Genomic DNA, 24,487 nt, shown 5'->3' with positions numbered 1-24,487 from the left:
AGTGACCGAGAGACATGCATGTAGCTCCTCCTCGGAAAGAAACACCAAGGAGTTTAAGTTTTAAAACCATTCGTCAGTGGAAGAGCAGTGCATCCTTTGCATGCAGGAGGTCCCAGGTCCAATTTCCAGTTAAAGGATCAGGGAGCAAATGATGTGAGAAACCCTGTTTGAGAGCCCAGAGCAGGGGTGGGCAACTTGGGGCCTCCAGATGTTTTGGGTTACAACTCCCATCAACCATAGCCAATGGTGAGGGATGATGGGAGTTCTAGACAAAAACATCTGGAGGACCACAAGTTGTCCACCCCTGGCCTAGAGAGACATTGCCAGTAGGAGGAGACAATTCCTGGCTTATAGCAGCCTTCTCCAACCTGGTTCCTTCCGGATGGGTTGGACTACATTCCCATAATTCCCAGCCAGTATGAGTGGGCATGCTGACTGCAGATTATGGGAGTTACATAAAGGCTAGGTGGGTAAAGGCTAGCAAAGATGGACAAATGGTCTGAGCAGCTTCCTATGTTCCATCACACCTCTTATTCAGCTTGAAGTTCAGGTAAATAGGCTCATTCTCTTTGTGTATATATGGGGGCAGGGGGATCATTTTGTAATCTGCACGATTCAGCTCACAATATGAGCATGGTGGTAAGAAAGGTTGATTTCTCCCTCTCTCCATTTGGGATATACTTAAAAAAAATATGGTTCTGGCTTGTTTTGTGATATTTATTTCTTTATTTTATTTTGCTATATTTCTATACTGCCCAATAGCCAAAGGTCTCTAGGCAGTTCACAAACACTGAAGCCCCAAAATACAATATGATAAAATAGTCAACCTTTAAAAGTTTAAAATGGAATAAAAACTAGAGTATAAGCTAGCAGCACTGCAGAGATCTGAAAACACAACAACACATTTGAAAACAAAAGTGAAGGACTAAAAAGCCTGGGAAAGTAAAAAGGTCTTCACGTGGCACCGAAAAGGCCACAATGTAGGTGCCAGGCAAGTCTCTCTGGGGAGGGCAGATGTGATAAGAGTATGGAGGTTTTTGAGTTTCCTTCCCCTGCCTCTTAAAAAAAAAAAGATATGTGCACACTCTTCACCAGGCATATTTGTTTTCATTTTCTGCCTGATGTTGTGCAATGCAAAGAAGACTGTTGTGTAACCCAAAGGTATGCACACCATTATGTCAACAGATCAAATAAATATATTGCCTTACCTAATCGATGTCTCATGTTCTCAGAGAGTGAGGTGGGGGAGTTCTGCGGTGAGGATTATTGCCCTCCAGATCATTTTCCTTGTAGAAGGACAACAAGCACACTAGGGAGAAGGTTGTAGCACAGCTCTCTGTTGTTGTTGTTACTGCTGTGTAATTGTTTTTTTTAATACACACACATTTAATATCTGATTCCCCACCCCCTGAACCTGCATACTGAAATGGGACCATCCGTGCACTTATCTCAGGTCTTCACCAATACATTCTGCTAGATCAAAGCTGGGCAATTTGTGACCCGCCAGATGTTTTAGACTACAACATCTCTCGACCCTCATTATTGGCTGTGCTGGGGCTGATGGAAGCTGCTGTCCAATAACATCTGCAGAGACACAAATTGCCCAGGCCTGTGCTAGATGTATAGATCCAGCTACAATCTTTACCAAGCATTTTTCCCGGGTGGGTGGGTGTTGAAGTTAAGTTTTGCAGCCCCTGCACTGAGGTTTCTAACAGAACTGACCTGCCAGTATACCACATCTCAAACGCTGATCTAACGTGGTTAAAATTACGCATCAGCTACCCTTAAAACTCAGCTCCGGGGGTTGCTCAAACCTTAGCCAAGCCATTTAAAACAAAACAAAACACAATCTCCATAGTTGGAACATTGGATGGTGCCAACAGCTGCCTCTACGTATCATATATCAGAACTCCTGGCTGCCAGGTCTATGGATAGCTTAGGAACGGTTGCTGCAGCAACAAAATAAAGAGGAGGAGGAGGAAGAGGGGAAAGAAACAACACCTTGTACTACTTTACAACAGAGTGCACAGAAGGAAAGCATTGTACAAAAGTAAACATGAAAGTCCTCTTTATTTGCTTCAGCCATATGAAGAGGTAGGTTATGCTCAATAGCGACTCAGTTCAAGGCATCACACCAAACCATGGTTTGCGCAAACCATAGCTTAGAACAGCTTTCCCATACTTAATGCGCTCCAGATATTTTGGAAAGCAAACCCCATCAGCTCCAGCCAGCGGTGGGAACTGTAGTCCAAAAACCATCTGCAGGGCACCAGGTTGGGAAAAAATGACTTGGAATAGAACCTAAGACATAGTTTCAGTTTCCAAACTTACAGACAAACCATGGTTTATTGCTGCTTGTCTGATTTTTTCCCCCAGTTGATCTCAAAGTGCAGTGGCCTCCCAAGACAGTGCAGCGGCTGAAACTGTCAATTCAAACATCATACCAAACCATCATTAAGTTGCTATCTGAATTGGGTGGTCATTGTTGTAGCCAAACGATTGAAGGAATTTGAGGAGCAAATTCTGCTTGCAAATCTTGCTGCCTTATTGACAACTGACACTTGTTTTGCCAGAGTTGTGCTCTTCTTTTTATTTTCTTCGTTCAGGCATCACTTCCTAAAAAAGAAAAGAAAAAAGGCCTGCTTGCAATTTTATAATACACTATGAATCTTAACATAAAGCTGATTTTCCTTACTCTTTAGCAGTGGGACCATAGTTCAGGGGCAGAGTACCAGATTTGCATGCAGAAGCCATCTCCAGTTGAAGGGAAGCCACTGCCAGTCAAAGTAGGCAATATGGAGCTAGATGGACAAATAGCCTTCCAAGCATAAGGTAGCTTCCTGTATTCAATAGGTACATACTAATTTGCTCATGTGTACTACAAATAGTATACACTTAGTATTGCCACTAATTTCCCTCCTGTATCCACTATTAATCTGTTTTAATACATTTATCTGTTTGTTTACAATTTTTATATACTGCTCCACATCAGACGATTTCGGAGCAGTTAACAACACAGTAAAAGAATAAAAGAGCAGGTTTAAAAGACAAACCCCAATAAAGTGGAATTTAACAAACCACGGCTGATCATGCAAGGAAGGCCTCTTGAAATAACGTCTTCAGGAGGCGCTGGGAAGGATGGCTTTTGCATCCAACGCACAATGGATTTTGGATTTGTTAAACGTTTTTGGAAGAGAGGTGCAGAAGTAAATTATGACATGTCAATGTGATTGTACAGAAATATATACTTTTAAATCAGTGTGCCAAATATTTTTGGCAGGGTACACCATGACTACCCATGCTGGCGTTATGGGCATAGTATGAGCACTTGGAGAATACACTCGCTGGGATAAAAACAAGAGGTTGTTCTGACTCTTTCATCACACTAGTGATGAGCAGATATAGGTTATCCTTGCTTAGACATTGTCCAGTTTTATAAGGAAGGAAATGGCAACTCTCAAATACTGGGGAGAAGGATAGGAGAGCAGCTATCCCAAAAGCTAATTCCTAAGAAGCTCTTATTTCATCTGCATATATATCTTTCACTTTCAGAGACTGTTGAAAAGAAAAAGAAATGGAATTCAGAGGCAAAACCCACCTCAAACTGAAGACCAAGAAGGACAATGGCTTGTGAGTACATAGATCTGTTTTAATTTCTCGTGGCTTGGCTATAGTGCTCAACTATATGGCTCATCCAATGCACTTAATTGCCCTCCTGATAGTTTTCCTTGTAGTCTCATACTTAAAATACAAAAAGTTTCCACACTACAAAATATGTGATGATGGAATCAAAATTAACTGTTTCACAAGGAAACAAGATCTGTATTTACAGGACAAAATGTGCAAAGTTCCACAGAGGGGAGGTTAAAATGGCAAGCAGAATGTTAGGATGCTTTAGCAATGGGAAAATACAGTTTTATACAAAATGTAATGCCTTGTATATGCCTATTCCAACCTTCCCCAACTTGGTGCCCTCCAGATGTGTTCAACTGCAACAGGGCCAGCCTTAGGGGTGGGCGAGCTGGGCAGTTGCCTAGGGCACTGAGCTGTGGGGGGCACTGAGCTGAGTTGAAGGGGGCACCTCCCTGAGCTGAAACGGGTGCTCAGCTGAGCTCAGGGGGGCGCCAAGCTGAGCTCAGTGACTGTGTTTTTTTAATGTACTGTCTATGGTGAGCTAGGCTGGCAAAAAGCAAGTGTCTGGAAATGTTTTTCAAGGTTTTACAGGTTGTTTGGGTACTAACTACAAAAATGATCTTCCTTCAATTAGCTTTAAAGTATGTTTCTTTTCCATTTCCACTTCGATGTCATTTGCGCTAGATAAAAATCAGTGGAACACAGCTTTACTTTGAGGCAACATTACCGAACACTTAGCACTTTGTACACATATGTATGGGTCCTTGTAGGGGGCAGCAGTAGGGCCCCCAACATCACACTTGCACGAGGCCCCATAAACCCTCTTGGTGGCTCTGCAAAGCTGACCATGAGCAGGGGGGGGCACCAAAGGCACTCCTCCCCCAGGTCGCTATTTATCCTAGGGCTGGACCTGGACAGCAACTCCCATAATTCCCAGTCATTAGCCGGAATCCCTGTAGGGTTCTGGACAGTGTTCTAGGGCACACCAGAAGTTCATGTGAACTTCACTCCCATCAGTTGACACTTGGAGGAAAACACCATCCTATAAAAGTAGAAATGTCAATATTCTAGGAACACTCCCATATTCAGACTGCTATAGTCTGAATACAGCAGCAAAGAACAACAGCCAAAACAAAACACCCTGCTGTATTCACAGAGTGCTTTCCTAGGTCTTTCTGACAATGGAGATCCATTGCTTTGCCTCTCTGACCTTAGATGTACTGCAGAAAGAACAGTCCATTTGCTTTGGCTGTGTTGCAAACATTGCAGCCTTATGCTTCATAACCATTGCCTTGTTTTCCAAGTTCGCTTCCACCAAGATACAGCATTGAGCACCTGTATAAACGCTTCTCTCCCAGCTAGATGAATTGAACTTTTAAACTCTAGGGCTGTATCTGGAGAGCTTTCTGAGGTGCAAACATTCTTTATTCACTGAGGTTTCTTCCAGACAGGGGGCTCCTAGGAGCGCATTAACAATCAAAAGGCATTGTGCAGCTATTCCGTCTTTTCTCCCGTAATGGATTTCTTCTGGCAAGAAAAATGACTGAAGCAGCAGTGAGAGAACATAGGAGAGCTGCAGATTGACCACGATTATGTCTGGAGCCCTGTTACAATTTGTGAATAAGGCAGTGGGATTGCACAATAAAAGCCTCCTCTGGAAGCACCCTGAGTTAATGTTACAGCTTGGAAGGAGGAATATTGGTGGGTCTGTGGCTGTCCAAGTGGTCCACGTGGCTGTCTGTATACAGAGGTGAACTGGAATGTCTCTGATGCACTGGAATGGTGCACTGCTTCCCTCCCTACCAAGATAGTTCTTTGCTCTTCAAATAGAATTTGAACTTTACCCCAAGTTGATGATTCTAAATCTCCACTCTCACCAAGCTGACTCAAGAGTTGTCTGTTACATACTGATGAGAGTCTTGACAGCTCAGACCGGCCACTCAAGAGATTTGCTGAACTAAACTGAGGCTTTGCAAAGTTCCCTACAAGCCACCGGACTACAGCATCCTGAAACAACTGGAAGAGGTTACTAGAACATTAGGCTGTTTATTGATAATGATTTAAAGTCATGCAGACAGTCCAAGGGCTTCTAAATAATACAGGAGTAGCGTCAAGAAGGCAGAGCCGGGTTGGACAGAGGCATAGGGGACTTTCAGTAATGCTGTAGAACGTCGTGCTGGAATTCAGAAAAAGCTATAAAGGATTCGGGTTAAGACTGCCCAGGCCCAGCGCGTGGCCTAGCAGCTGTAATCTGAACTGTGAAGTTTCCAGGATGTCTTGAAAGACACACACACACATGCACACACTCACGCACACACATTTGCGCGCACACACATGGCTTTCTCACACTCCAGCAATCCTGTCTGCAGTTTATCAGGCATGAATAACTGTGGCAAGGCAACATTTGTGCAAAAGGCTTTGCAGCTGGTGCAACAGCCTTAATTTATAGCAGCTGCTGTATGTCAAGAGGACCACTTAGGCCTCCAGTGATGACAACCCTGGACCAATCAGCACCAGATTTAGGGTGGCCACTTATGAATCACCAACAAAAAAGAGGAAATGCATCATCAAAAAAAGATGACAAAAGAGCACTCCCGATTTGCATAAAATTTGCATGTGCTAATTTATATGCAGGGGCCGGGTGGCTTAGTGGTTAAGACGCTGAACTGCAGACTTGAAGGTCGGCAGGTCAGCAGTTCGAGACCCGAGTGCCGCGTGACGGAGTGAGCTCCCGTCTTCAGTCCCAGCTTCTGCCAACCTAGCAGTTCAAAAGCAAGAAATTGCAAGTAGATAAATAGGCGCCGCCTCGGCGGGAAAGGTAACAGCGTTCCGTGCGCCTCGGTGTTCAGTCATGCCGGCCACATGACCACGGAAGCGTCTTCGGACAGCGCTGGCTCTTCGGCTTAGAAACGGGGCTGAGCACCGCACCCTAGAGTCGGACACGACTGGCTGGGGACACCTTTATCTTTTACCTTCAATTTATATGCATAGATACAAACTTAGAAATAATTATGATCATTTAAATTGAAATACGGTACATCTCACCATAGTGTGAAAGACTATGTGACCTGTGACCTGTGTGCCAGCCTGTTCTGTATGCTGCAGAGGTGTTAAGTGTTGATGGTCAACAGTTCTCACGGGCTTTTATAGCCCTGTCCTGGTGTTCTGAACTCGAACAGGGCAAATGCCTGAGGAGAAGGAGCACTACAGCTCCACCCCTCTCCTTTCACATGTTTTTCACGCTCAACTGGCGGAGAGTGACTGTCTGAAGAGGAGAGCCTCTTCTATCAGTGAGGCTTTCCATGTGAACCAGAATGCAACCCTAGACAGAAAAAGGGTCGCCCAGCCCAATTTTAGGGGAGCGCCACCCCAGTAGGTGAACCATCACCCCCACAATCAGATCCATCCAACACTACCTCCTTTTTGTCAGGACTGCATTTCAGTTAGGGAGCTGCAAGTATTAATCTGATGAAAGATGGCAGAGCTGGATGGAGTGCAAATGCTAGGTAATGCTGTGTATATATGCACAAACAGTGGAATCAAAGAGTACTTCTGGATGCCTTGAGCAAAACGTTTCTCTCTCAGGATGCTTGAAATTCCTCCTCTCCTCACCCCATCATGCACATACCTGCTCCTTCAGCACACCTCCCAGCTTGAACCATAGTTAATGCAGTGCTCAGACCCAAAATACAGACCTGTGCGTTTGAGTTTAGAGTTATCTACCTGGTACAAGGGCGATTATGAAGCAGAGCAGATGGGGAGTCTCTGGGGATAAGTTCAAGAGGCTTATATCAGAGAAACATGGGAACAGACAACAAATGGCCTTTTAATTACAGCTGTGATAAAAACAGGAGGCTGTTGTGGCGGGCGGGCAAGGGATCCAGCTGCTGCTTTTGGTGAAATCCAGGTTTTGACTTGGCGCCAAAGCTGCACTGATGACTTTGGTGTGTGTGTCTGTGTGGTTGGGGTTCTCTTTCAACCCAGCCAATGCTAGCTTGTTTAGAGCTCCAGGGCAAGTGCAGGATGGGCTACAGCTACAACGTGGACCAGTGGTGAACACGTGCATTTCAAAGGGCCAAAGTAGATGAGATGCCACTCACGGAATTAACAGTGGCATGAATAGCTTTCAAAAAGCAAAGTGCAGGCACATGGGTCTGGTCCAGAAATATACCCCTGACATGGGGAGTAGAGGAGCTTTGCCCCTACCCCAACAATCCCAATCCAGATCAGCCCACTCGCACCTTCTATTTATGTCACGAAAGCCATTCACGCAACTGCATATTGCGTGAATGGCATAACAAATTTCTATTTAAATTATAGCAATTATTTCTAAATTAGCATATGCAGATGTTATACAAACCTGTGCCCTCTGTTCTCTACTTTTTTGGTGATGTGTTCCCTCTTTTGGAACGGTGCATTAAGTAGCCCCGCTTGCCATAGGAAAATGGGACGAAGATCTGATTGAGCTGGCAGGCCTGCAGTTCCACAGCTAGCGTATTTATCTCATTCACTGTATATACCTCCCTACTACCTTTCCATCCATATCTCCATTTTGTAACAGATCTCTCTCCATGCTAATATAGACGAGGATGTTTCCCAAGGATGTTTCACACTTTACAGTTTCAGTGGGTACACATTACAGACCCAACGTGTGTACTGGCTGAAACCTTTCTGTGGTGTCTAAGAGGTTAGAACAGCTTACCCCAACCTAGCAGCCTCCAGATGTGTTGGACTACAACTCGCATCAGTCCCAGCCAGCATGGAGAACACCAGGCTGGGGAAGACTGGGTTAGAAAATAGACATGTATGGACTATGAATGTTGTGGTTTTAGCTGCTATACAGTATTGATCTCTGATGTGTACCTGTTTACATTGTTAACGTGTGAAGCAGCTCCCAGATTAACCAGCTGCCAGGAAACTAAATGAATGCCTCTGTCCTGGATTTGACCATTATGGCAAAATGTGAGACCTATGAGTCACTAACTATCAGAAGGATAGGACACAGCAGGTCTAGAACTCTGAGGGACTTTCGAGCTTTGGAGATCCAGAGAGTCTGTCTACAGGGCTGAGTGACCAACAGCAGCAATATCTTTTGAATAGTTATCTAGTTCCCTCTCAGATACTCTAAGGCTCCTGTTTTGCCTTTCAACATTTAGACTGTTGCCTTTCTGTGATTCTTCTACATATCTAAACACTGACCCAGCCTCCGCTAAGGAATGGTGATGCAGTATTGTTCAGCAGCCAGAATAATGTAACTTAACCAAAACTGCAAAATTCCTTTTCATTTCTTGCATTTATACTTCTGTTTCTGCCCTTTCTTGAGTTCAGATATTACTTAATTGTGGGGAAATGTGCAAATCACTTCTTCTTTTTGTGTGGTTGGTGCACTGTTTGTAAAGGGATTTGTGTGGCAGAGAGGTGAACAAACTGATTCCACTTATGGGACTTGTGCATCTCCCAGATGCAAATGCTTTTTTCAACATTACACCAGCCAGTGAAAACAGAAAGTGCCACTCATCTTTTTGGTGCTGTCAGAGTCTTAAGCTATTCATGCAGGTTGCAGTCATTCACACACGCTGATCTTACTGTGTGAAAAATATTCAAGCAATGTTAGTAATCACTCTCAAAATGGTGTACATGAGGTTCCTTCAAAGTCTCTCATGCCGGTACTGGATAGGGCTAGACCTGCTTGGGCTAGACCTGCTTGAGCAGTTTTCAACTGACCCCTTCTAGATGTGCTTTCAACAGCAGCTCGATATGCAGCCCTTAGCAGATGGCAATGTTTACTTTCATGCTGTAAAATGCTTAACCTGCTGATTTCTGCACATCCGCCACTGGTACAGGCTGAAAATCAACCTCAGCTGGGTTGGGGTTTGTTTGGGGGATTTGTTTTTGTGTTCCGGTCAGTTGGAAGTCTTCATCTTAGTATTAGAGATGACACCTCCAGCTGTTCCCCAAACTTTTAATTCTTATATGATCTGGTCACAGAAACTGGTGTAGAAATCTGATTGTTTTGTTGCAGAAAGCCTACTTTCCGTTCATAACCTGGAGCAAAGTGGATGATGCTAGGTATGCATGTAGAGCTAAGCTTTGTGGTGCTAAACAGAATAGTTGTACCAAGAAAAAACATTGTTTTTTCTCTTCCCAAAATTTTATAGCAAAATTTCCCCTGCCCCATCCCAACCTAGTGAAATGGGGGGTGGGGGGCACAAGCCCAGTCTGCCTATTTTAAAGGGTAGGCCCAGCCTCCCTAGTTATTATCTTGGAGTCTCAATATTTAACTTTGACTTGTGTTAACAGAACCCAATAGAAATATTTAGAATATTAAGGGCTGGCTGGGGAATGCTGGGGGCTGCAGGACTTTTTTCTATCTAATCACGCAAAAGATTGCACCCTAAATTTCACTAGTGTAGTCCATCTGTAAATTGGATATTTTTTTTTCTAGCCTGTCTTCTAAAGACAGGATGAGAACATTTCCCCTTTTTATGAATGCTTAATTTCTTGATAATGTGCTGCATAGAAGCACGTTTTGTGACTTGATGTCTAGTCTGTAGATGAGATCCTGTACTTGAGCTATCGGCTCTGCACATATTTCTAGGTTAGCCTTTCCCAACCTGGTGCAGTTCAACACATCTGGAGGACACCCACTTGGGGAAGGCTGTCAGGTCTTTTTTTGCTTTCTAGAGGGTTAGCTGTGTTAATCTGTTGCAGTAAAAACAACAAAAAGTCTTATGGCATCATAAAAGTTAACAAATTTATTCAGGCATAAGCTTTCATGAACACTGTCAGCTTTATCCGTTTCATCAGATGCACTTTATCATACCCTGCTTTGTGCTTGTGGCACATTGGACTAGTCTGGGTTTTGCTAGATCAGCCATCCACAACCTCATACTCTCCAGATGCCTTGAACTACAAGTCCCAGCAAGACTGTGGGAGACTGATAACAGCAGTCTCACAACATCTGTGGGGTGCGACCTTCTTCTTGACTTAGAATTCCACCCCTACCCATTTCTTCTGATGCATTGTACTCTGCGGCACCTCCTACTGGACAAAGCAGAAGCCTGGCACAGTGGCAACATGCCCGTCATCATTTATTTCAGTTGCCCCCTTGTAGGTTAAAATGGAGCGGAGAATTGCTTTGACTCAAGTCACAACAATTACGCTTTTGTCTTGTACAAGGCGGCGGGGCATCATTCAGGAATGAGACTTGACGGTGAAAGCTGCCAGGAACGTTTTATGCCACAATTAAGCACCTGCTACGACTACAGCAAAATAAGCCAAATCATGCGGCTAGCGAGCGAGGTTTCTGCGTTCCTTCCCCCGTGACCCACTCGAAGAAGGAAGTTAAAACCGGCATCTCTCCACTGCCTGCCTGCAGATTTCAGTCCAGCCCAATGCAGGGAAATAAACAGCATTGTGCGTGAAGCTGGTTAACCTCGTTGCTAGCTCTTAAGGTCCCTGTGGGCTTGGCCAGGGAGCTGGCCTTTAAACAAACAACCCCCCAACCCAAAACCTAAAGGATTCCCCAGTCAAGTAAGCCGAGGTTTTCTTCTGCTATGGAGAGAGAGATCCCCGTCTTACGAGTTAGGTGAGAAACGGAGAAGGGGACGCTGCTGCGGCATGGTGACTGATAGTTTAGCTGGGATGGTGATGTGGAGGGAGACGGAGAGAAGAAGAGGCGGTGGTGACGGAGAGAGGAGGGAAGAAAAAGAAGAAGGGGAGGGGGAGTTGGAGGCCTCCAGAAGCCGAGAGATGCTTGTGTGTGTGACCAGACTGTAAAGGCGCAGAGTGAGGTAGATGCTGCTGAAGCTGTGACGCTAACTGACGCGGAATTGCATCAGCGCCAGCCCTTGGAGCGGTTCTGAGGGGCTGTGGCTAGGCTGATTCTGACAGGAAGAGAGCAGGAAGAAGTTTATTTTGGTTATGCATGGGGAGGGGGGAAGGAAGAGAAGAGGGGAGGGGGAGGGAAATAAGCCTGGAGTGAGGACAATGAGGCAATCACATGATCTAGATATGCTGGATCACAGCAGCTGCTCTTGGCTGCCCAGGGAGCTGTGCCACTGCTCTGCCTCCCATTGGTCAGGCCCTGGCGATGACCTGAGCTTTTCGTCTCTCTGTCCACAAGCTATGCCATAATGGAAATGGGGGAAGTGGGGGTGTGTGGAATGGGATTCCAGTGCAACGGAGCTTATGGTGGGGCGGGGTAGAGCAGAAACCAGCCTGCGGGGCTGTGTGTTTGATGCAAGTGCACGCAGGGGCAGGCGGGCAAAGCAGAGTGCGACGGTCCAGATGTGGGCAGATGTAAATCCATATTCTCCAACCTAGTGCCCTCCAGGTGTGTTGGACTACAACTCCCAAAATCACTCAGTCAGCTATGGGGCCTGGGGGGGATTCTGAGAGTTGTAGTAAGTGCCAGCTCCAGGTGTTTGCGGGCCCTGGGGCAAGACACCCTCCATGGCCTCTTCGCTCAGTGAGTTTACCTTTTCACCCCCATTGTCACCATCTGCTCTTGCCCCTCCTCCTCTTTCTCATCCTTGCTACCCACCTGCTTACTTGACCGGCGGAGAGCCAGGGAGCAAGGAGGCAACAGCATGTATTGCTTTTCCTTCTCTCTGCCAACTTTGTCTGGGACAGAGTGAGAGGCGGGTAAATAAATAGGTTGCAATGGTGCAGAGGAGGGGAAACTCCAGGGGGGCCTTCTCAGTGGGCTCCTGCTGGGGTGTGGGTTCTCGGCAGGTGCCCACCCCTGCATACCCTTGATGCTGCCCTGGTTGCAGTCCAACACATTTGGAGAGCATCAGGTTGGTGAAGGTGGACGTAAATAATGACAGGGGTACACTTTAGCCCACATGCCTTGCACGCAGAAGGCCACAGGTTCAGTTCCTGGCATCTCCAGTTAAAAGGATCAGGTAGCAGGAGGTAAGTGGGGAAAGACCTCTCTGCCCAAGGCTCTGAAAAGCCGCTGCCAGTCAACTGTCTGATCTGGTATGAAGCAGCTTCCTTTGTTCCAGGGAGTGGGGGACTGAGAAGCAAGCCAAAGCTGTCTTGTCCAGGCAAGGACATCCCTGTCCAAGAGGCGTCTATGCATTGGGTTTGTGAGAGAGAGGTGTCAATTTTGCTTTTGAATGTTGTGTGTGGCTGTGGTGTGCTGAGGAAGGGCTATTTCTCCTGGCTATTTCTGTCTGACATCCCTGCAGCCCCAAGATGTCTGCAAAGAGAAATATAGTGGTCCTATTTTGTCAGTATCCAGACGAGCAGTAGGCACTCAGAGGGACCTTGCTTGGTCCCTTGCAGCTTGTCCAAAAAGATAGACACCTCAAAACTGCAACACCTGGTATGCAGTTGGCTTCAGATGACAATATTGGTCATGATCCTGTGGATCAGGATTTAGTCTTATTATTATGCAGAGTCTTCTCTTTTGAATGGCTCACTAATGCTTGAGAATTCACAACCCTCTCTTCAATGGTCATGTTGAGGGATGGGTAGAGCCTCAATAGAATTGCAGGTAGAATCCTTGGATGTGGGATGTTCATTCCCCACTGAGACCAATAACAGTTGCTTGTCTACTCTGTGGGACGCCTTGTAGTGCAGCCTTCTCCAACCTGGTGCCCTCCAGATGTGTTAGACTACACATCTGGAGGGCACCAGGTTGGGAAAAGCTGTTATACTGGAATTATTTGTTCTAGGTCAAATTGGCTGGGGGGGGGGGTTGATAGATACAAACGAAGCACCAGTTAGAATGGTTGAAGTAGGCAACAGAGGGCCTGAGGCAGACATTGTTATGGGCAATCAAGCTAAGGATTTATGTATTTATTTAATTTGTTACATTTATATCCCACCTTTTTTCCCCAAGGAACCCAAGGCGGTGTACATAACCCTCCTCCTCCTCCATTTTATCCTCACAACAACCCTGTGAAGTAGGTTGGGCTGAGAGTCTGTGACTGGCACAAAGTCACCTGAGCCTCCATGGCCGAGTGGGGACTACAACCCAGACCTCCAGACTCCCAGTCCAACACTCCAGCCGCTACACCACACTGGCTCTCTATTAAACCGCTTCTCCTTTCATGGATATGTAACACCAAAGACTAGCTGGTGTAACACAGTGGAGAGATCTTGAGAGGCTGGCAGTCGGGTCCCTTCCTTAGTTTGTGTTCTTTGTGCTGCAAGGCATGGTTTGAGAGCACGTGAAGCAGCCCCCTTTCTGAAGCTAGCTGATCTGGGTCTGGTCAGTGCTTGGATGGGAGACCACCTGCGAACCCCATGTGAACTACCTTTCGTGATGGAAGAGAGGTAGAATATAAATATACTAATTAAAATTAAAATCAAAGTCAAAGGAGGAGAACTGATATAGACAGGAGAGAACAGGTAGATTTGAAGATGAGGAAGTAAAAAGAAATGGAGACCGAGAAAACTGGTGACTAATATGTGAGTGTACAAGGGATGGGTGACAGTTATGCGAGGCACTATATCTGGCAAGACTTCCCGATTTGCGAAGGATATCCCTGATTTGAATCCAAGTTTGAAACTGCCCTTCTGTGCCTTGTTACCATCTGAAAAATGTAAAAAAACAAACCCATCCCTCTTCGTTACATTCTGTACCTTCAAGTACCACAAAGCTCCATGGAACAGTCACTGAAGTCCCACATGAATTCCCCATCTTATGCAACATCCCACAGCAATCCCTAAAGTATAATCTTTTTCTCACCTCTTTAATATAAAGCTCAATATATGTTATGAAACTGTGTGCTTGCTTTGAAGCACAAAGGGTTGTTTTGTTTTTTGCTCGGTTGCTCCTAGAGGGCAGGAGTGCCGTTAGGTAATTTTAGACTCTGGATGTGATGGTCTTATAGGGGGCTTTATTACTCCTCTCGCTTCAAAATGTGGTAAGGCAACCCTGCCGTGTCTGGGGGCTTTATTCTGTTATGTTGGGCCCTAGACGTCTGCCCCAAAGACCTGCCCTGGGGGCATCACTGCAGGGAGTGCCTCTCCAGGGCCAGCCCAAGACATTTTTGCTTCCTGAGGCATCCCTGCCTTCAACACTAATGATGGGACAATGTTCTCCATTGAACTTGAAGGCAGCAGGCTAACTTAGGGGGCACATGGCACACAGCTCTCTCTTTGAACACCTTGTTGCTGCCTCCTAGCATTTGGTGCCTGAGGCCACTGCCTCATCCTGCCTAATGGCAGGGCCGGCCCTGTTCCTCAGCATAAACTGGGACGGAGCCATAAGGAGACAGGGGAGAGAAAGGGACGAATGAAAAAAAGGGGGGGGGATACAGGTCCACGGTGGGATGGAAAGAGACCGAGGAAGAGGGGAAAGGGCTGGGAGAAGGGGGAAGAGATGCAGGAGCGTTGCGTGTTGCAGGAGGGGCGGAAGGCAGAGCGGGGCAGCTCGTAGTAGTCTCTCCGCTTTCCCTCGATGGAGCCCCGCCTCCACCCAGGAAGGCCCGGCCGTCTGCCCGGGCTCCTGCTTTGCTCGCCCTGAGCCAATCAGCAGCAGCTGGGGCACGGGGGGGGGGGGCGGTGCGAGGCGGAGCTTGCCGCTGCGCTCCTGCTGGGTGGGCTTCTTTGCTGTTTTTTTGTGAATGAAAAGAGGCGCTGGGCGAGCCTTCGCCGAGGACTGCAGCGCGCGCGCCCTCCCTGCCCGCCGCTCCTTTGCACCGCCGCAGCTAGAGGGAAGGAAGGAAGGAAGGAAGGAAGGAAGGAGCGCCCGTGGCAGAGGCAGGCAGGCAGAGGGGAGGAGGCGCAGGGTGGCCCCTGTGTGCTTGCGGAGCCTCCCCGGGGCTCTCATGCCGCCGCGTGGAGGAAGATGCTGGTGAGGAGGAGGCGGCGGCGGCCACGGCTACAGAAGCCGCGCGAAGGGATGCTCCGGGGCCGGCACGGACTGTGATGTCAGCGCAGCATCTGAGCCGGAGGGTGTAAGCTTCCAGCAGCAGCAGCAGCTCTCGGCACGGCAGCGGAGACAGGGCAGGGCCGAGCCCGGCGCTCGTCACAGCAGCCCCCATCATGTCTCCAGGGCAGAGTTCGGTTCTTCCCGCCGCGAATTGCTCCTTCAGATGTGTTGGTGTAAGTAAGCCGAGCGTCTCCCTTGAAACGATCCGTGCGGCCTCCGGTAGAGCGATAGAGATTCAGGGCAATGGTCAATAATGTAGATTTGGGAAGGAAGGAACGAAAGAAAGAAAGAGCGAAATAGGAGTGATGCTCTTACGCAAGTCGAGTCGAACCAAGCTCTGTGTGTGCGCGCGTACACGCACACATATATCGCACGACTCTCTTCGGAGTGCATCGCCACCTTTCTAGCATCCCGTACTGCTGGAGCGGCGGGGTGGGGAACGCCCTCTTGGGGCAATGGAGGCACGCATGTAGAGCAGCTTTTGTTTAATCATGCGTGTTTGCCTTGTGCCTCTGTGGGTCGTTGCTGCACTGCCAAAAGAAAAGAAAGAAACCAAACAAACGGAGTGGTTGCAATGCCCCGTGGGATTTGCAAAACTGGGCAGGAAAGAGAGAACTCCGTGGTGTCCCTAGTGCAATCTTGGCCGTGGTACTTTTCATTGCATAAACCTTTGCGGGGCGTGTGTGTGTGTTTGTGTTTGGATTTCGCTCTTCAGACAAGCAGACTGTGCAGCCTCCTGTAGTTTGATGTGCTTGTAATGTGGAAGAAATATGCAGTACACTTGGAGAGCGATGGTGTGTGCCTGCATGCGTACGCATTTGTGGTTGGTTCTCCTTGATTTGCAAGCGCATCGCTCATATTCTGCTTTGCATTATTTATTACCATAATTTGCAAAACAGCACTGGCCTCAGCCTGCAGGTTTTTTGACTATGCCCCCTCCCTGGCCTCTCAATGGAGATGTTCAAGCCATCCTTGCCTTCCTGCCCGCCCCAATCCAAGTAAATGCAATGTAGGCAGATGCTACTTTAACTAATATTTTTATTGTTGTTGTTGCATTCTTTCTATTTTGGAAAATAAGATTCTTTCCCTCCGTTTTTTGTTTTTGTAAAATGAGATTGACTGAGCGGCGGCGGGGGGGGGGGGAGACTTTTAGCCTGTCAGTTGCTAGGGAACACATTAGGCTCCCTGGGAGATTCTCTAGTTTCCTTGGCAACTGGAGACTGGGGCAGCTTGCAAAGAACACATTTCTACTCCGAGAGATAGGAGCGCGGGGGGGGGGGGGGTGTCAGATTCGATGGCTGGAAACTGAGCAGGGAACTGAGGAATCATAGAATGGTAGGGTTGGAAGGGGCCTACAAGGCCATCGAGTCCAACTCCCTGCTCAATGCAGGAATCCAAGTCAGAGCATCAACTTGGATGCTTCAACTTGGACGCCCAGGACATCTCGCCAACAGGGGATTGCATGAGGGACGTGCAGAGACAGGCATATGCTGCGATCGGGAGAGAAGGAAATGATCAGGAGTAGTCAAAAGGAGTAGTCCGCTAAGAGGGGGTGGGCAAAAGCGAAGAGCCCCGGGGAGAACAGCAGGAGACAGGCTTGGACTGGAGCATCTGCATGTGGTGATTACGGAGCCTAAGAGCAAGTCCTGGAGAACAAAGCAGATAATGAATTGTGTGCCCTCGGACAAAAGAGCTACAAAAATAGACATGGGAGTTGAACGGAGGAATTATGCATCTGATTAGCTCTTCCCACTGATGCTGGGATCCTAGGAGAGGGTTTTGTGTGTGAGGCGGCCCCCTGGGTGGGGTGGGGGAGAGCAGAATCAAATTGCAAGGAAAGGCTCTTTGATGGGCAGCTGGATGAGGCTGCGTGGGCTGCAGGAGGAGCAACGCAAAGAGGATAGCATTGGTCTGTGCAAAGACTGGACTGTCCCCTAGGTTAGATGTCACATGGGCGCTAGTTTGCTGACCCCCTCCAGGGCTGCTGTTGCTGGAGTTTCACACTGCACTTGCTTTTCATGTCGCCTTTATTCCACCCCACCTCCCCACCTGTCTTTCTCACTGTCCTGTGGTCTGATAGGAAACTTGCTCCCACTGGGAGCGAGTTCTTTTAACCCTTTACACAGCCACACAGAGGGACAGCTGACTCGGTTCACTAATAACTCTTCCTTCGGTTTGGGTTTTAACACAAACATTCATGCTAAGAAGGAAACTATGGAGCGAAAAACCATTCTGCCTCATGGTTATGATAGCAGGTCTTGAAAGGTATGCAGCCCCTGTGTGCCCACCAAGTATGAACTTTCCAAATACTGTCCCTGAATTAAAATTTGCTCTTCGTTTGGCACAGTATCGGTTGTTAGAGGGTGTCAGTAACACCTTTATAATATTGACTTATTACATATTTTTTTCCTCTGAGGAGCAGAAGGTGGTGTTTATGGTTCTTCCCTCCCTCTCCTTTTGTATCCTCACAACAACCCTGAGAGGTAGGGTAGGCTGAGAGATAGTGACTGACTCAAGGTTACCCACTGAGCTTCATGGCTGAGTGGGGATTTGAACCTGGGTCTTGCCTGTCCTAGCCTGGCAATCTAATTATGACACCACAAAGTGATATCTTGTCCCTCTTTTTTTATTCCAAGGAAGGCTGGATTGTGCAGGTCACTGGGACGGTGTAGATGAAGAGCTGTGGGTTCTCAGTACCTTTAGACTGAGACATGTAGTGCATTCCTAATGTGTGTTTTCTCAGAAGTTAAGTGTCACTGTGTCCAATGGGCTTATGCCTAGGAAAGTGTACATGTGATTGTAGCCTTAAAATGTCAAAATCAGGAGTCCCCGTCCCCCCAATTGTTACTGGAAGACAAACTCCTCCTCTTGTCTGACTTTCCTCTTTCCTGGTAGTGTTGCATATAAAGAACTTTAAAGGGAAAAGTCTCAGTGTGCCTACAATGTCCCCTGGGGTTTTTCTTTTTGCCAAGCATGTCTCATGCATCCAGATTTTTAAAACAAGCCCCCTTTTTTGTAGCATCAACTGACACATGACAGTTTCTGAAAGTGTCTGTTTCTGGATGATCCTGTTTCTGGATGACTGTTTCTGGATCCTGTTTCTGGATGACTGAATCACTTTCCATGCTCCTGTTAGTTTTTAAAAGCCAATTGGCTGACAAAAGGATTGTATATTTTAAATTTTTAATCTTTCTTCCCTCTCTCCCCTTTTATTTAGTAATTTACTTTAATAATAAAAGTCGGGTGATTGCATTATAGCACTGTAAGTACACTTTTCTTTCTCACCTGAAACACATAGTGCAGATGTCTTTCTTCAAGGTTGTGCTTCTGCTGTGGAGATAAATTCCCTCAGCATTCAAACGGTACTATTTTCCTCATGGGAAAATGTGGTAGTGTTGTTGTGTAGGATTCACTTTTGTGAGTGCAAGGGCGTCTACTGGCTACACCACCCTTCCCCAACCTGGTGCCCTCCAGATGTGTTTGGACTAGAACTCACAGAATCCCCCAGCCAAGGCAACAGGTTGTGATGTCAGTGGTGAGAAGAGAGAAGACCTGTGTAGGGAAACATTCCTGCTGTTGCTGCCATCTTGGATGAGAAGCTCATGTGAAGGACCTGATCCATGGGTTTTGGGAGGCAGGAGAAGTCAGGAGGGAATCCTTGCCTTAAGACTTTGAGCAGTGATGTGTCAGATACCTCAGGACAAAGTTTCCCTCCCTATCTCCCCAGATTAGGTCCCCTAAGATGTCAGCAGGTAAAAACAACCTTGTCCTGTGTAGCCCCACCAAAATTCCTTGGGGACAGAGGATAGTCATATTATTGTGCTCCCTGTCTTTAAAAGCAGATGAACAACAAACTGTGCATGCCAGCACAGAAGCTGAGGGAGTGCACAACCTCCAAAGACGCCACTTGTTGTTTTCGCTTTAGGCAAGGGGTCCGAGCTAAAGCAAGGTGAAACCCTTTCAGACTGCACTGCTCCTGTCTGTGGATTACCCTTGGGAGTGGTCTTAAGACAAGCCGAAACCATTTCTTCACCGGAGTGTTTGGAGGTCATGTGGTTTTTCTGTCCTGCATCAGATCACTTATCTGACCAGATATAAGCACACATATATATTAAAGAGATGTGAACAATAGAATGGTTATCCCCGCCTAGAGCATGGCTCAGCCCACCTCTTCCCAACACATCTATTGTGTTTGGAAAGAAGTCATTATAGTTGCCCGATCAGCAATGTCAGGATTCTCCCCAAAACAGGAAAAGATGCAGTGAAGGCACATTTTGACTGATCAAGTGGAAAAGCCCCACCACTTTGCTGCCATGAGTTGGATGCAATATGGCCTAGAAACAATGCTGTTGTGCCAGGTGCCTTAGTTAAGACTCGCAGGGTTCTGTATGCCAGATCTGTTCCTCAGCCAAGGGGAATTGGCCGCACCCCATTGAAACTAACAGAGCTACTCTGATTTACCTGGGCTGGAAAAGCTGAGCTGTGGCATTCAGACTTTCTGTGCAGAATCCTTCTGTGCCTTCAAAATCCCACTGGTGCAGTGGAGATGGTGTGCCTGAGTTTCACTCAAAAGGGAATGCGGGGGGGATGCTTAGTGTGTGCCACCATTTAACCTCTCCCTCAAGCTCTTTCTGTGTCTGAAAGGGAGGAGGGAGCACTGCAAAGTCCTTGTCGTACTGTTGACTTGGGTTTTTGAGAGCCGTTTTCTCATCTCCTTAGGTGTTTTGCTGCTCTTGCTGTTGTCACTTATCGGGGTATCCCATTCCACCTTCTTGTATGCCCCTAACATAATATTGCAAATACCAAGTAGCACAATTGCTCATGCGTGGTTGTGCTGCTATGAGTTAACTGCTGATATTTAGGGAAGCAGCTTCCCCTCTTCCCTCCTTGCGGTGGTGTTTTAAAGCCCCAGTTCTAAGCTGTGCTGCCTTAATTTCCTTTTGAGTGAGACTCAGCCTCGTGGTATGTTCCCTGGGCTGCAGGTCTGGCCAAGTATTCTGCCAGGGGTCCATGGCCGTGGCCATCGGCTTCCCGATTCTCGTGCTAGGCTCTCCGCCTAAATCAGAACGCTAAATATCCACGCTGTGCCCTGCTTACAACAGCCTGTTGAGTCGTTCAGTTGTGATATGATTCTCCCCATTCACATGCCCAGCCGTTGGGACACCACTGTTGTGAACTTCCCCACCAAAAGAAAACAAGGAGTAAAACAATCCAGCAGGGAGCCTCAGCCTTTCGCTCTCGCAGCTTTGTCCTCTTTCGAGTCAGCTGGAAACACTGTAGGCTAAGCTATTCCACTGCCAGTTGTTTTAGTTACGAAGCGGGTGGGTGCTGTCATGTCCTGAAGGCTGCTTCTAAGAAATATTTGTGTGTGTGTGTGTGTGTTTGCAACAGAGAGCAAGCACGGCTGTGGAGTGGAGACACGGGGATGGTTGTGGGGGCAGGCAAAGAGGGAGGGGTCAAATCCCACCATCAGTCAGGTGGATCTGGAAGCTTCCTCAGCCAATGCTGGAAGGGGAGGACCGGGGAGGGGGGAGATCTCACATGAACAAGCATGAGAGACAAAAGGTGGGGGGAGGCGGGAATCAAACGGGCAGGACATGTGTCTTATCAGAAGCTGCGCTGATGCACGCTCTGAAAAGCTAATTAAATTTTAAAGGGATGTTGCCTGGCCTGCGTGCTGGGAAGGGGCAGGGAGGTGGCTTGGCTCTGTGCCCTTCGCGAGGGCTCTTTTTTGTTGTTCCCTGTGCCCATCGTGGTCTGTATCAGGGCTGGAGGAAGGCAGGCTTGGGAGGCCTGTCAGCGGTGGTGTTGGTGGGGTTTCCTTTTTCGGTTTGCAAAGGTCCAGCTCTAGGAGTTGTTCCTGAGGAGCTCGGGGCAAAGCTCCCTGCTAGAGAAGATTATTCTGGGGTCTTTCCTAAGGCAGGCTGGTCTCTTCCGCTGGTGTCTGGAGGGGCATGGATTGGCCTGGCCACTGAATTGGACACAGGTGAGCTGAGTCTGGTAGGGGCAGAATAGAGGAGGATGCCAGGTTTGTCTGCCTTGTACCAGGCACTCGAGCAAACCCCAAGGGGCATCTGTGAATGGCCACAGTGGCCAGGTGGCTCCTTGGGCGGTCGATGGGCTGCTCCTCGCCTTCCTGACATCTGGACCCAGAAGAATTAATCTAGGCTGGAGTACAGTTCCCCCTGTGTGGTACATACAGAATCTCCACTCGCTGTTACCTCTCAGACAGTAGATGTAATTGCATTGTCCTGAGCCCCCTTGTAAGCCTTTCCCCCCATTGCGGTGTCTGGAATGCCCTTCCCCGCTAGCCTGCAGCTGGCTGGTTGAACTTTACATCCTTCCGTGGAATCCCTGCTCCTGCTCCAGTGTGGTCGGGAGCATGAAATCGTTGATTTTTTTAAGAGGGGCTGGGGATGCGTTCTGTTTATGAATTGGTACGGAGCAAGTGAGGGCAGAGAGAAAGCGTATCTATCCCCTGCAGCATCTTCCATCGTGAAACACTGGTTCGGTTAGTCTTGCTTCTACTGGGTTGTCTTCCTTGTGATGTGGAGAGATAGCTAGTGATGTGTTGCATTGCTGGGCAAATATCCTCTCTTAGGCCAGACTTAAGGACTGTGTTGGAAGCGGAGGACTGGACAAGCGGCCAAGGAAGGAACCCAGACAAACCATGGAAATGTTTCCGTGCCTGACACACCTTTTTCCTCCTCTCTCTCTCCCTCTCTGCAGGTCCCAATTAATGGATTCTGACATGGATTATGAAAGGCCAAACGTAGAAACTATCAAGTGCGTCGTGGTTGGGGACAACGCCGTGGGCAAGACCCGACTCATTTGTGCCCGTGCGTGTAATGCCACGCTGACTCAGTACCAGCTTCTTGCCACGCATGTGCCCACGGTCTGGGCCATTGACCAGTATCGTGTTTGCCAAGAGGTGAGTGGCATCTTTGACAGTGGGTGGATCACGTGAGACGTCCCACTGATGGCAAATAAGCAGCTCTTCTTACAAGTGGCATCTCTTCCTTTGGAGCTGGTTTGTCTGAAGGGATCACAGATCTCCTCAGTTTGAGGAGAGTCAGATTCCCCTCCGGTGATCAGCAGCGAGGCGGGGCAGAAAATGTCTCCGCCATTGCGCTTCTGTGCGAGGAATGTTCCATTTTCTAAAAACGCATGGTTTCATAAAACAAATCAGTAGCATCATGAATGCATACAATATTGATCAAATGGGGCAGTTGCAGAGTTGTGAAACGAATGTTTTTGAGGCGGCTGTGCTAGCAAGCATGCGTGCATATATAATAAATAAAAATGCAGTGCTCTTTCTTAGCATGCTAAAATTAGGATGTTAAGTATTTTCAGATGATTCATCCCCTGCCTCCCTAAAATCAGAACAATGTAAGGGAAGGGCATGCCATTGGCTTGTCATGTCTTAAAATATTGGCAAGTATTCCAATAAAAATAATTTCCATGTAAATCTGTAAATTTTCTTGACGATAACATAGAAACCACACTAACAGCATAACGCTATCCATGACTATGTAGAAGTAATTGAGTTTATTTATTTATTTATTTTATTTGTGGCATTTATAGACGGCTGAATATAATAAAATCTCTGAGTTCAGTGGGCTTACTCCCAGGTATGTGGGTATAGAATTGCAGCCTTGAGGTGTTTTTTCCCTAATCAGATATTTCAGTTCAAATACTTCTTGCTATTGGAAGGAAAAGAAAAAAACATTTGAGATTCAGAAGCCCATCAAAATAGGTAACTGGATTTTTTGATTCAATGGCTGACTTCATACAACATGCTAAGCCACACTCAGTGGTTGAATGTGGGTTGTTGTTGAACCATGGATGGATGTTTTCCTCAGGGTGGCTTATTAACCATGCAGTGTGGCTTGTTAACCAGTCTGAACAACCCAGCAACAAACCGTGGGTTCTCAAGGTGGCTCGTTTGAGAAAAATAAGCCACACTGCATGGTTAACAAGCCACCCTGCGGAAAATGTGCTCGGTTCAGACAACTTGCTAACCCATGGTTCAACAATAACCCACACTCAGCCACTGAGTGTAGGTTAGCGTGTTGTGTGAACCCAGCCTTTCCAGAAAACCTGATTATTAGGCTGAAAAGCTACTGGGGATTCAACTCCTCCCAGCCTTTCTCTTAATCTAATATTTGATTTTTCTCTCAGGTATTGGAGCGCTCACGAGATGTGGTAGATGATGTTAGTGTTTCCTTGAGGCTTTGGGATACATTTGGGGACCATCACAAGGACAGGCGATTTGCTTATGGAAGGTGAGTACCGATCGTCAGGTGTAGTGCCGGTACAGAACATGGAAAGACCACAGAAGGTAGGACTTCACCTGGTGCCCTCCAGATGTGTTGGACTGCAACTGTCATAATTCCCAGCCAGCATAGCCATGGCACCCTCCAGTGCCTCCAGTGCCATGGAGGTGCCTCCATGGCACCTGGTGCCTTCTGGATATATTGGACCACAACTCCCATAATTCCCAGCCAGCATAGCCATGCTGGCTGGGAATTATGGGAGTTGTGGTCCAATATATCCAGAAGTCACCAGGTTGGGGAAGGCTTGAACTATGGAATTTGCTACTACAAGATGTAGCAGCGGCCGCCAACTTGGGGTTGCTTTCAAAGTGGTGTACCAAAGTCGTGCCACAATGCTTTGTGAGCTAAGCCAGTTGTACACATTTCTATATGATTAGTAGGTTTCTGCCATCACTTCCCCATTTTCCTCCCACTCTGGGCAGAGAGGAAATCCAGAGCTTCAAGACAATTATTTTCCTGGAATAACTGTGACCAGCTAGAAATGTCCCACGTAGCGATTAGCTTGAACCATCCCATCCCCATGGGCAAGGGCAGCTTGCGTTCCTCTTACCTCCCCGTAGACACATGTGATACAGTCTAGAGCAGCCTTCCCCAGCTTGGCACCCTACAGGTTGGAGAGGATGGT

General features: G+C 47.4%; 1 protein-coding gene across 3 annotated transcripts in view; it reads left to right on the top strand.

The window, feature by feature from the left end:
• RHOBTB2 (Rho related BTB domain containing 2) overlaps positions 1–24,487 on the top strand; it is an 83,708-nt gene that overhangs the window by 44,311 nt on the left and 14,910 nt on the right. For 2 of the 3 annotated variants that reach the window (XM_084803974.1, XM_084803973.1), the window contains exons 2-4: positions 3,553–3,630; positions 22,256–22,457; positions 23,708–23,811. In XM_084803974.1, coding sequence (XP_084660100.1) covers positions 3,575–3,630; positions 22,256–22,457; positions 23,708–23,811 — 362 coding nt within the window. In that variant the 5' untranslated portion in view covers positions 3,553–3,574. Of the gene's footprint in view, positions 1–3,552; positions 3,631–15,142; positions 15,700–22,255; positions 22,458–23,707; positions 23,812–24,487 lie in introns of those variants that run through there. The other variant, XM_084803975.1, reaches the window with a different exon arrangement.

This window comes from Heloderma suspectum, chromosome 6, assembly GCF_057233095.1.
Source record: "Heloderma suspectum isolate Gila_16-S chromosome 6, 16-S_ref, whole genome shotgun sequence".
Lineage (NCBI taxonomy): Eukaryota > Metazoa > Chordata > Lepidosauria > Squamata > Helodermatidae > Heloderma > Heloderma suspectum.
This window is presented reverse-complemented; position numbering and strand designations above follow the sequence as displayed.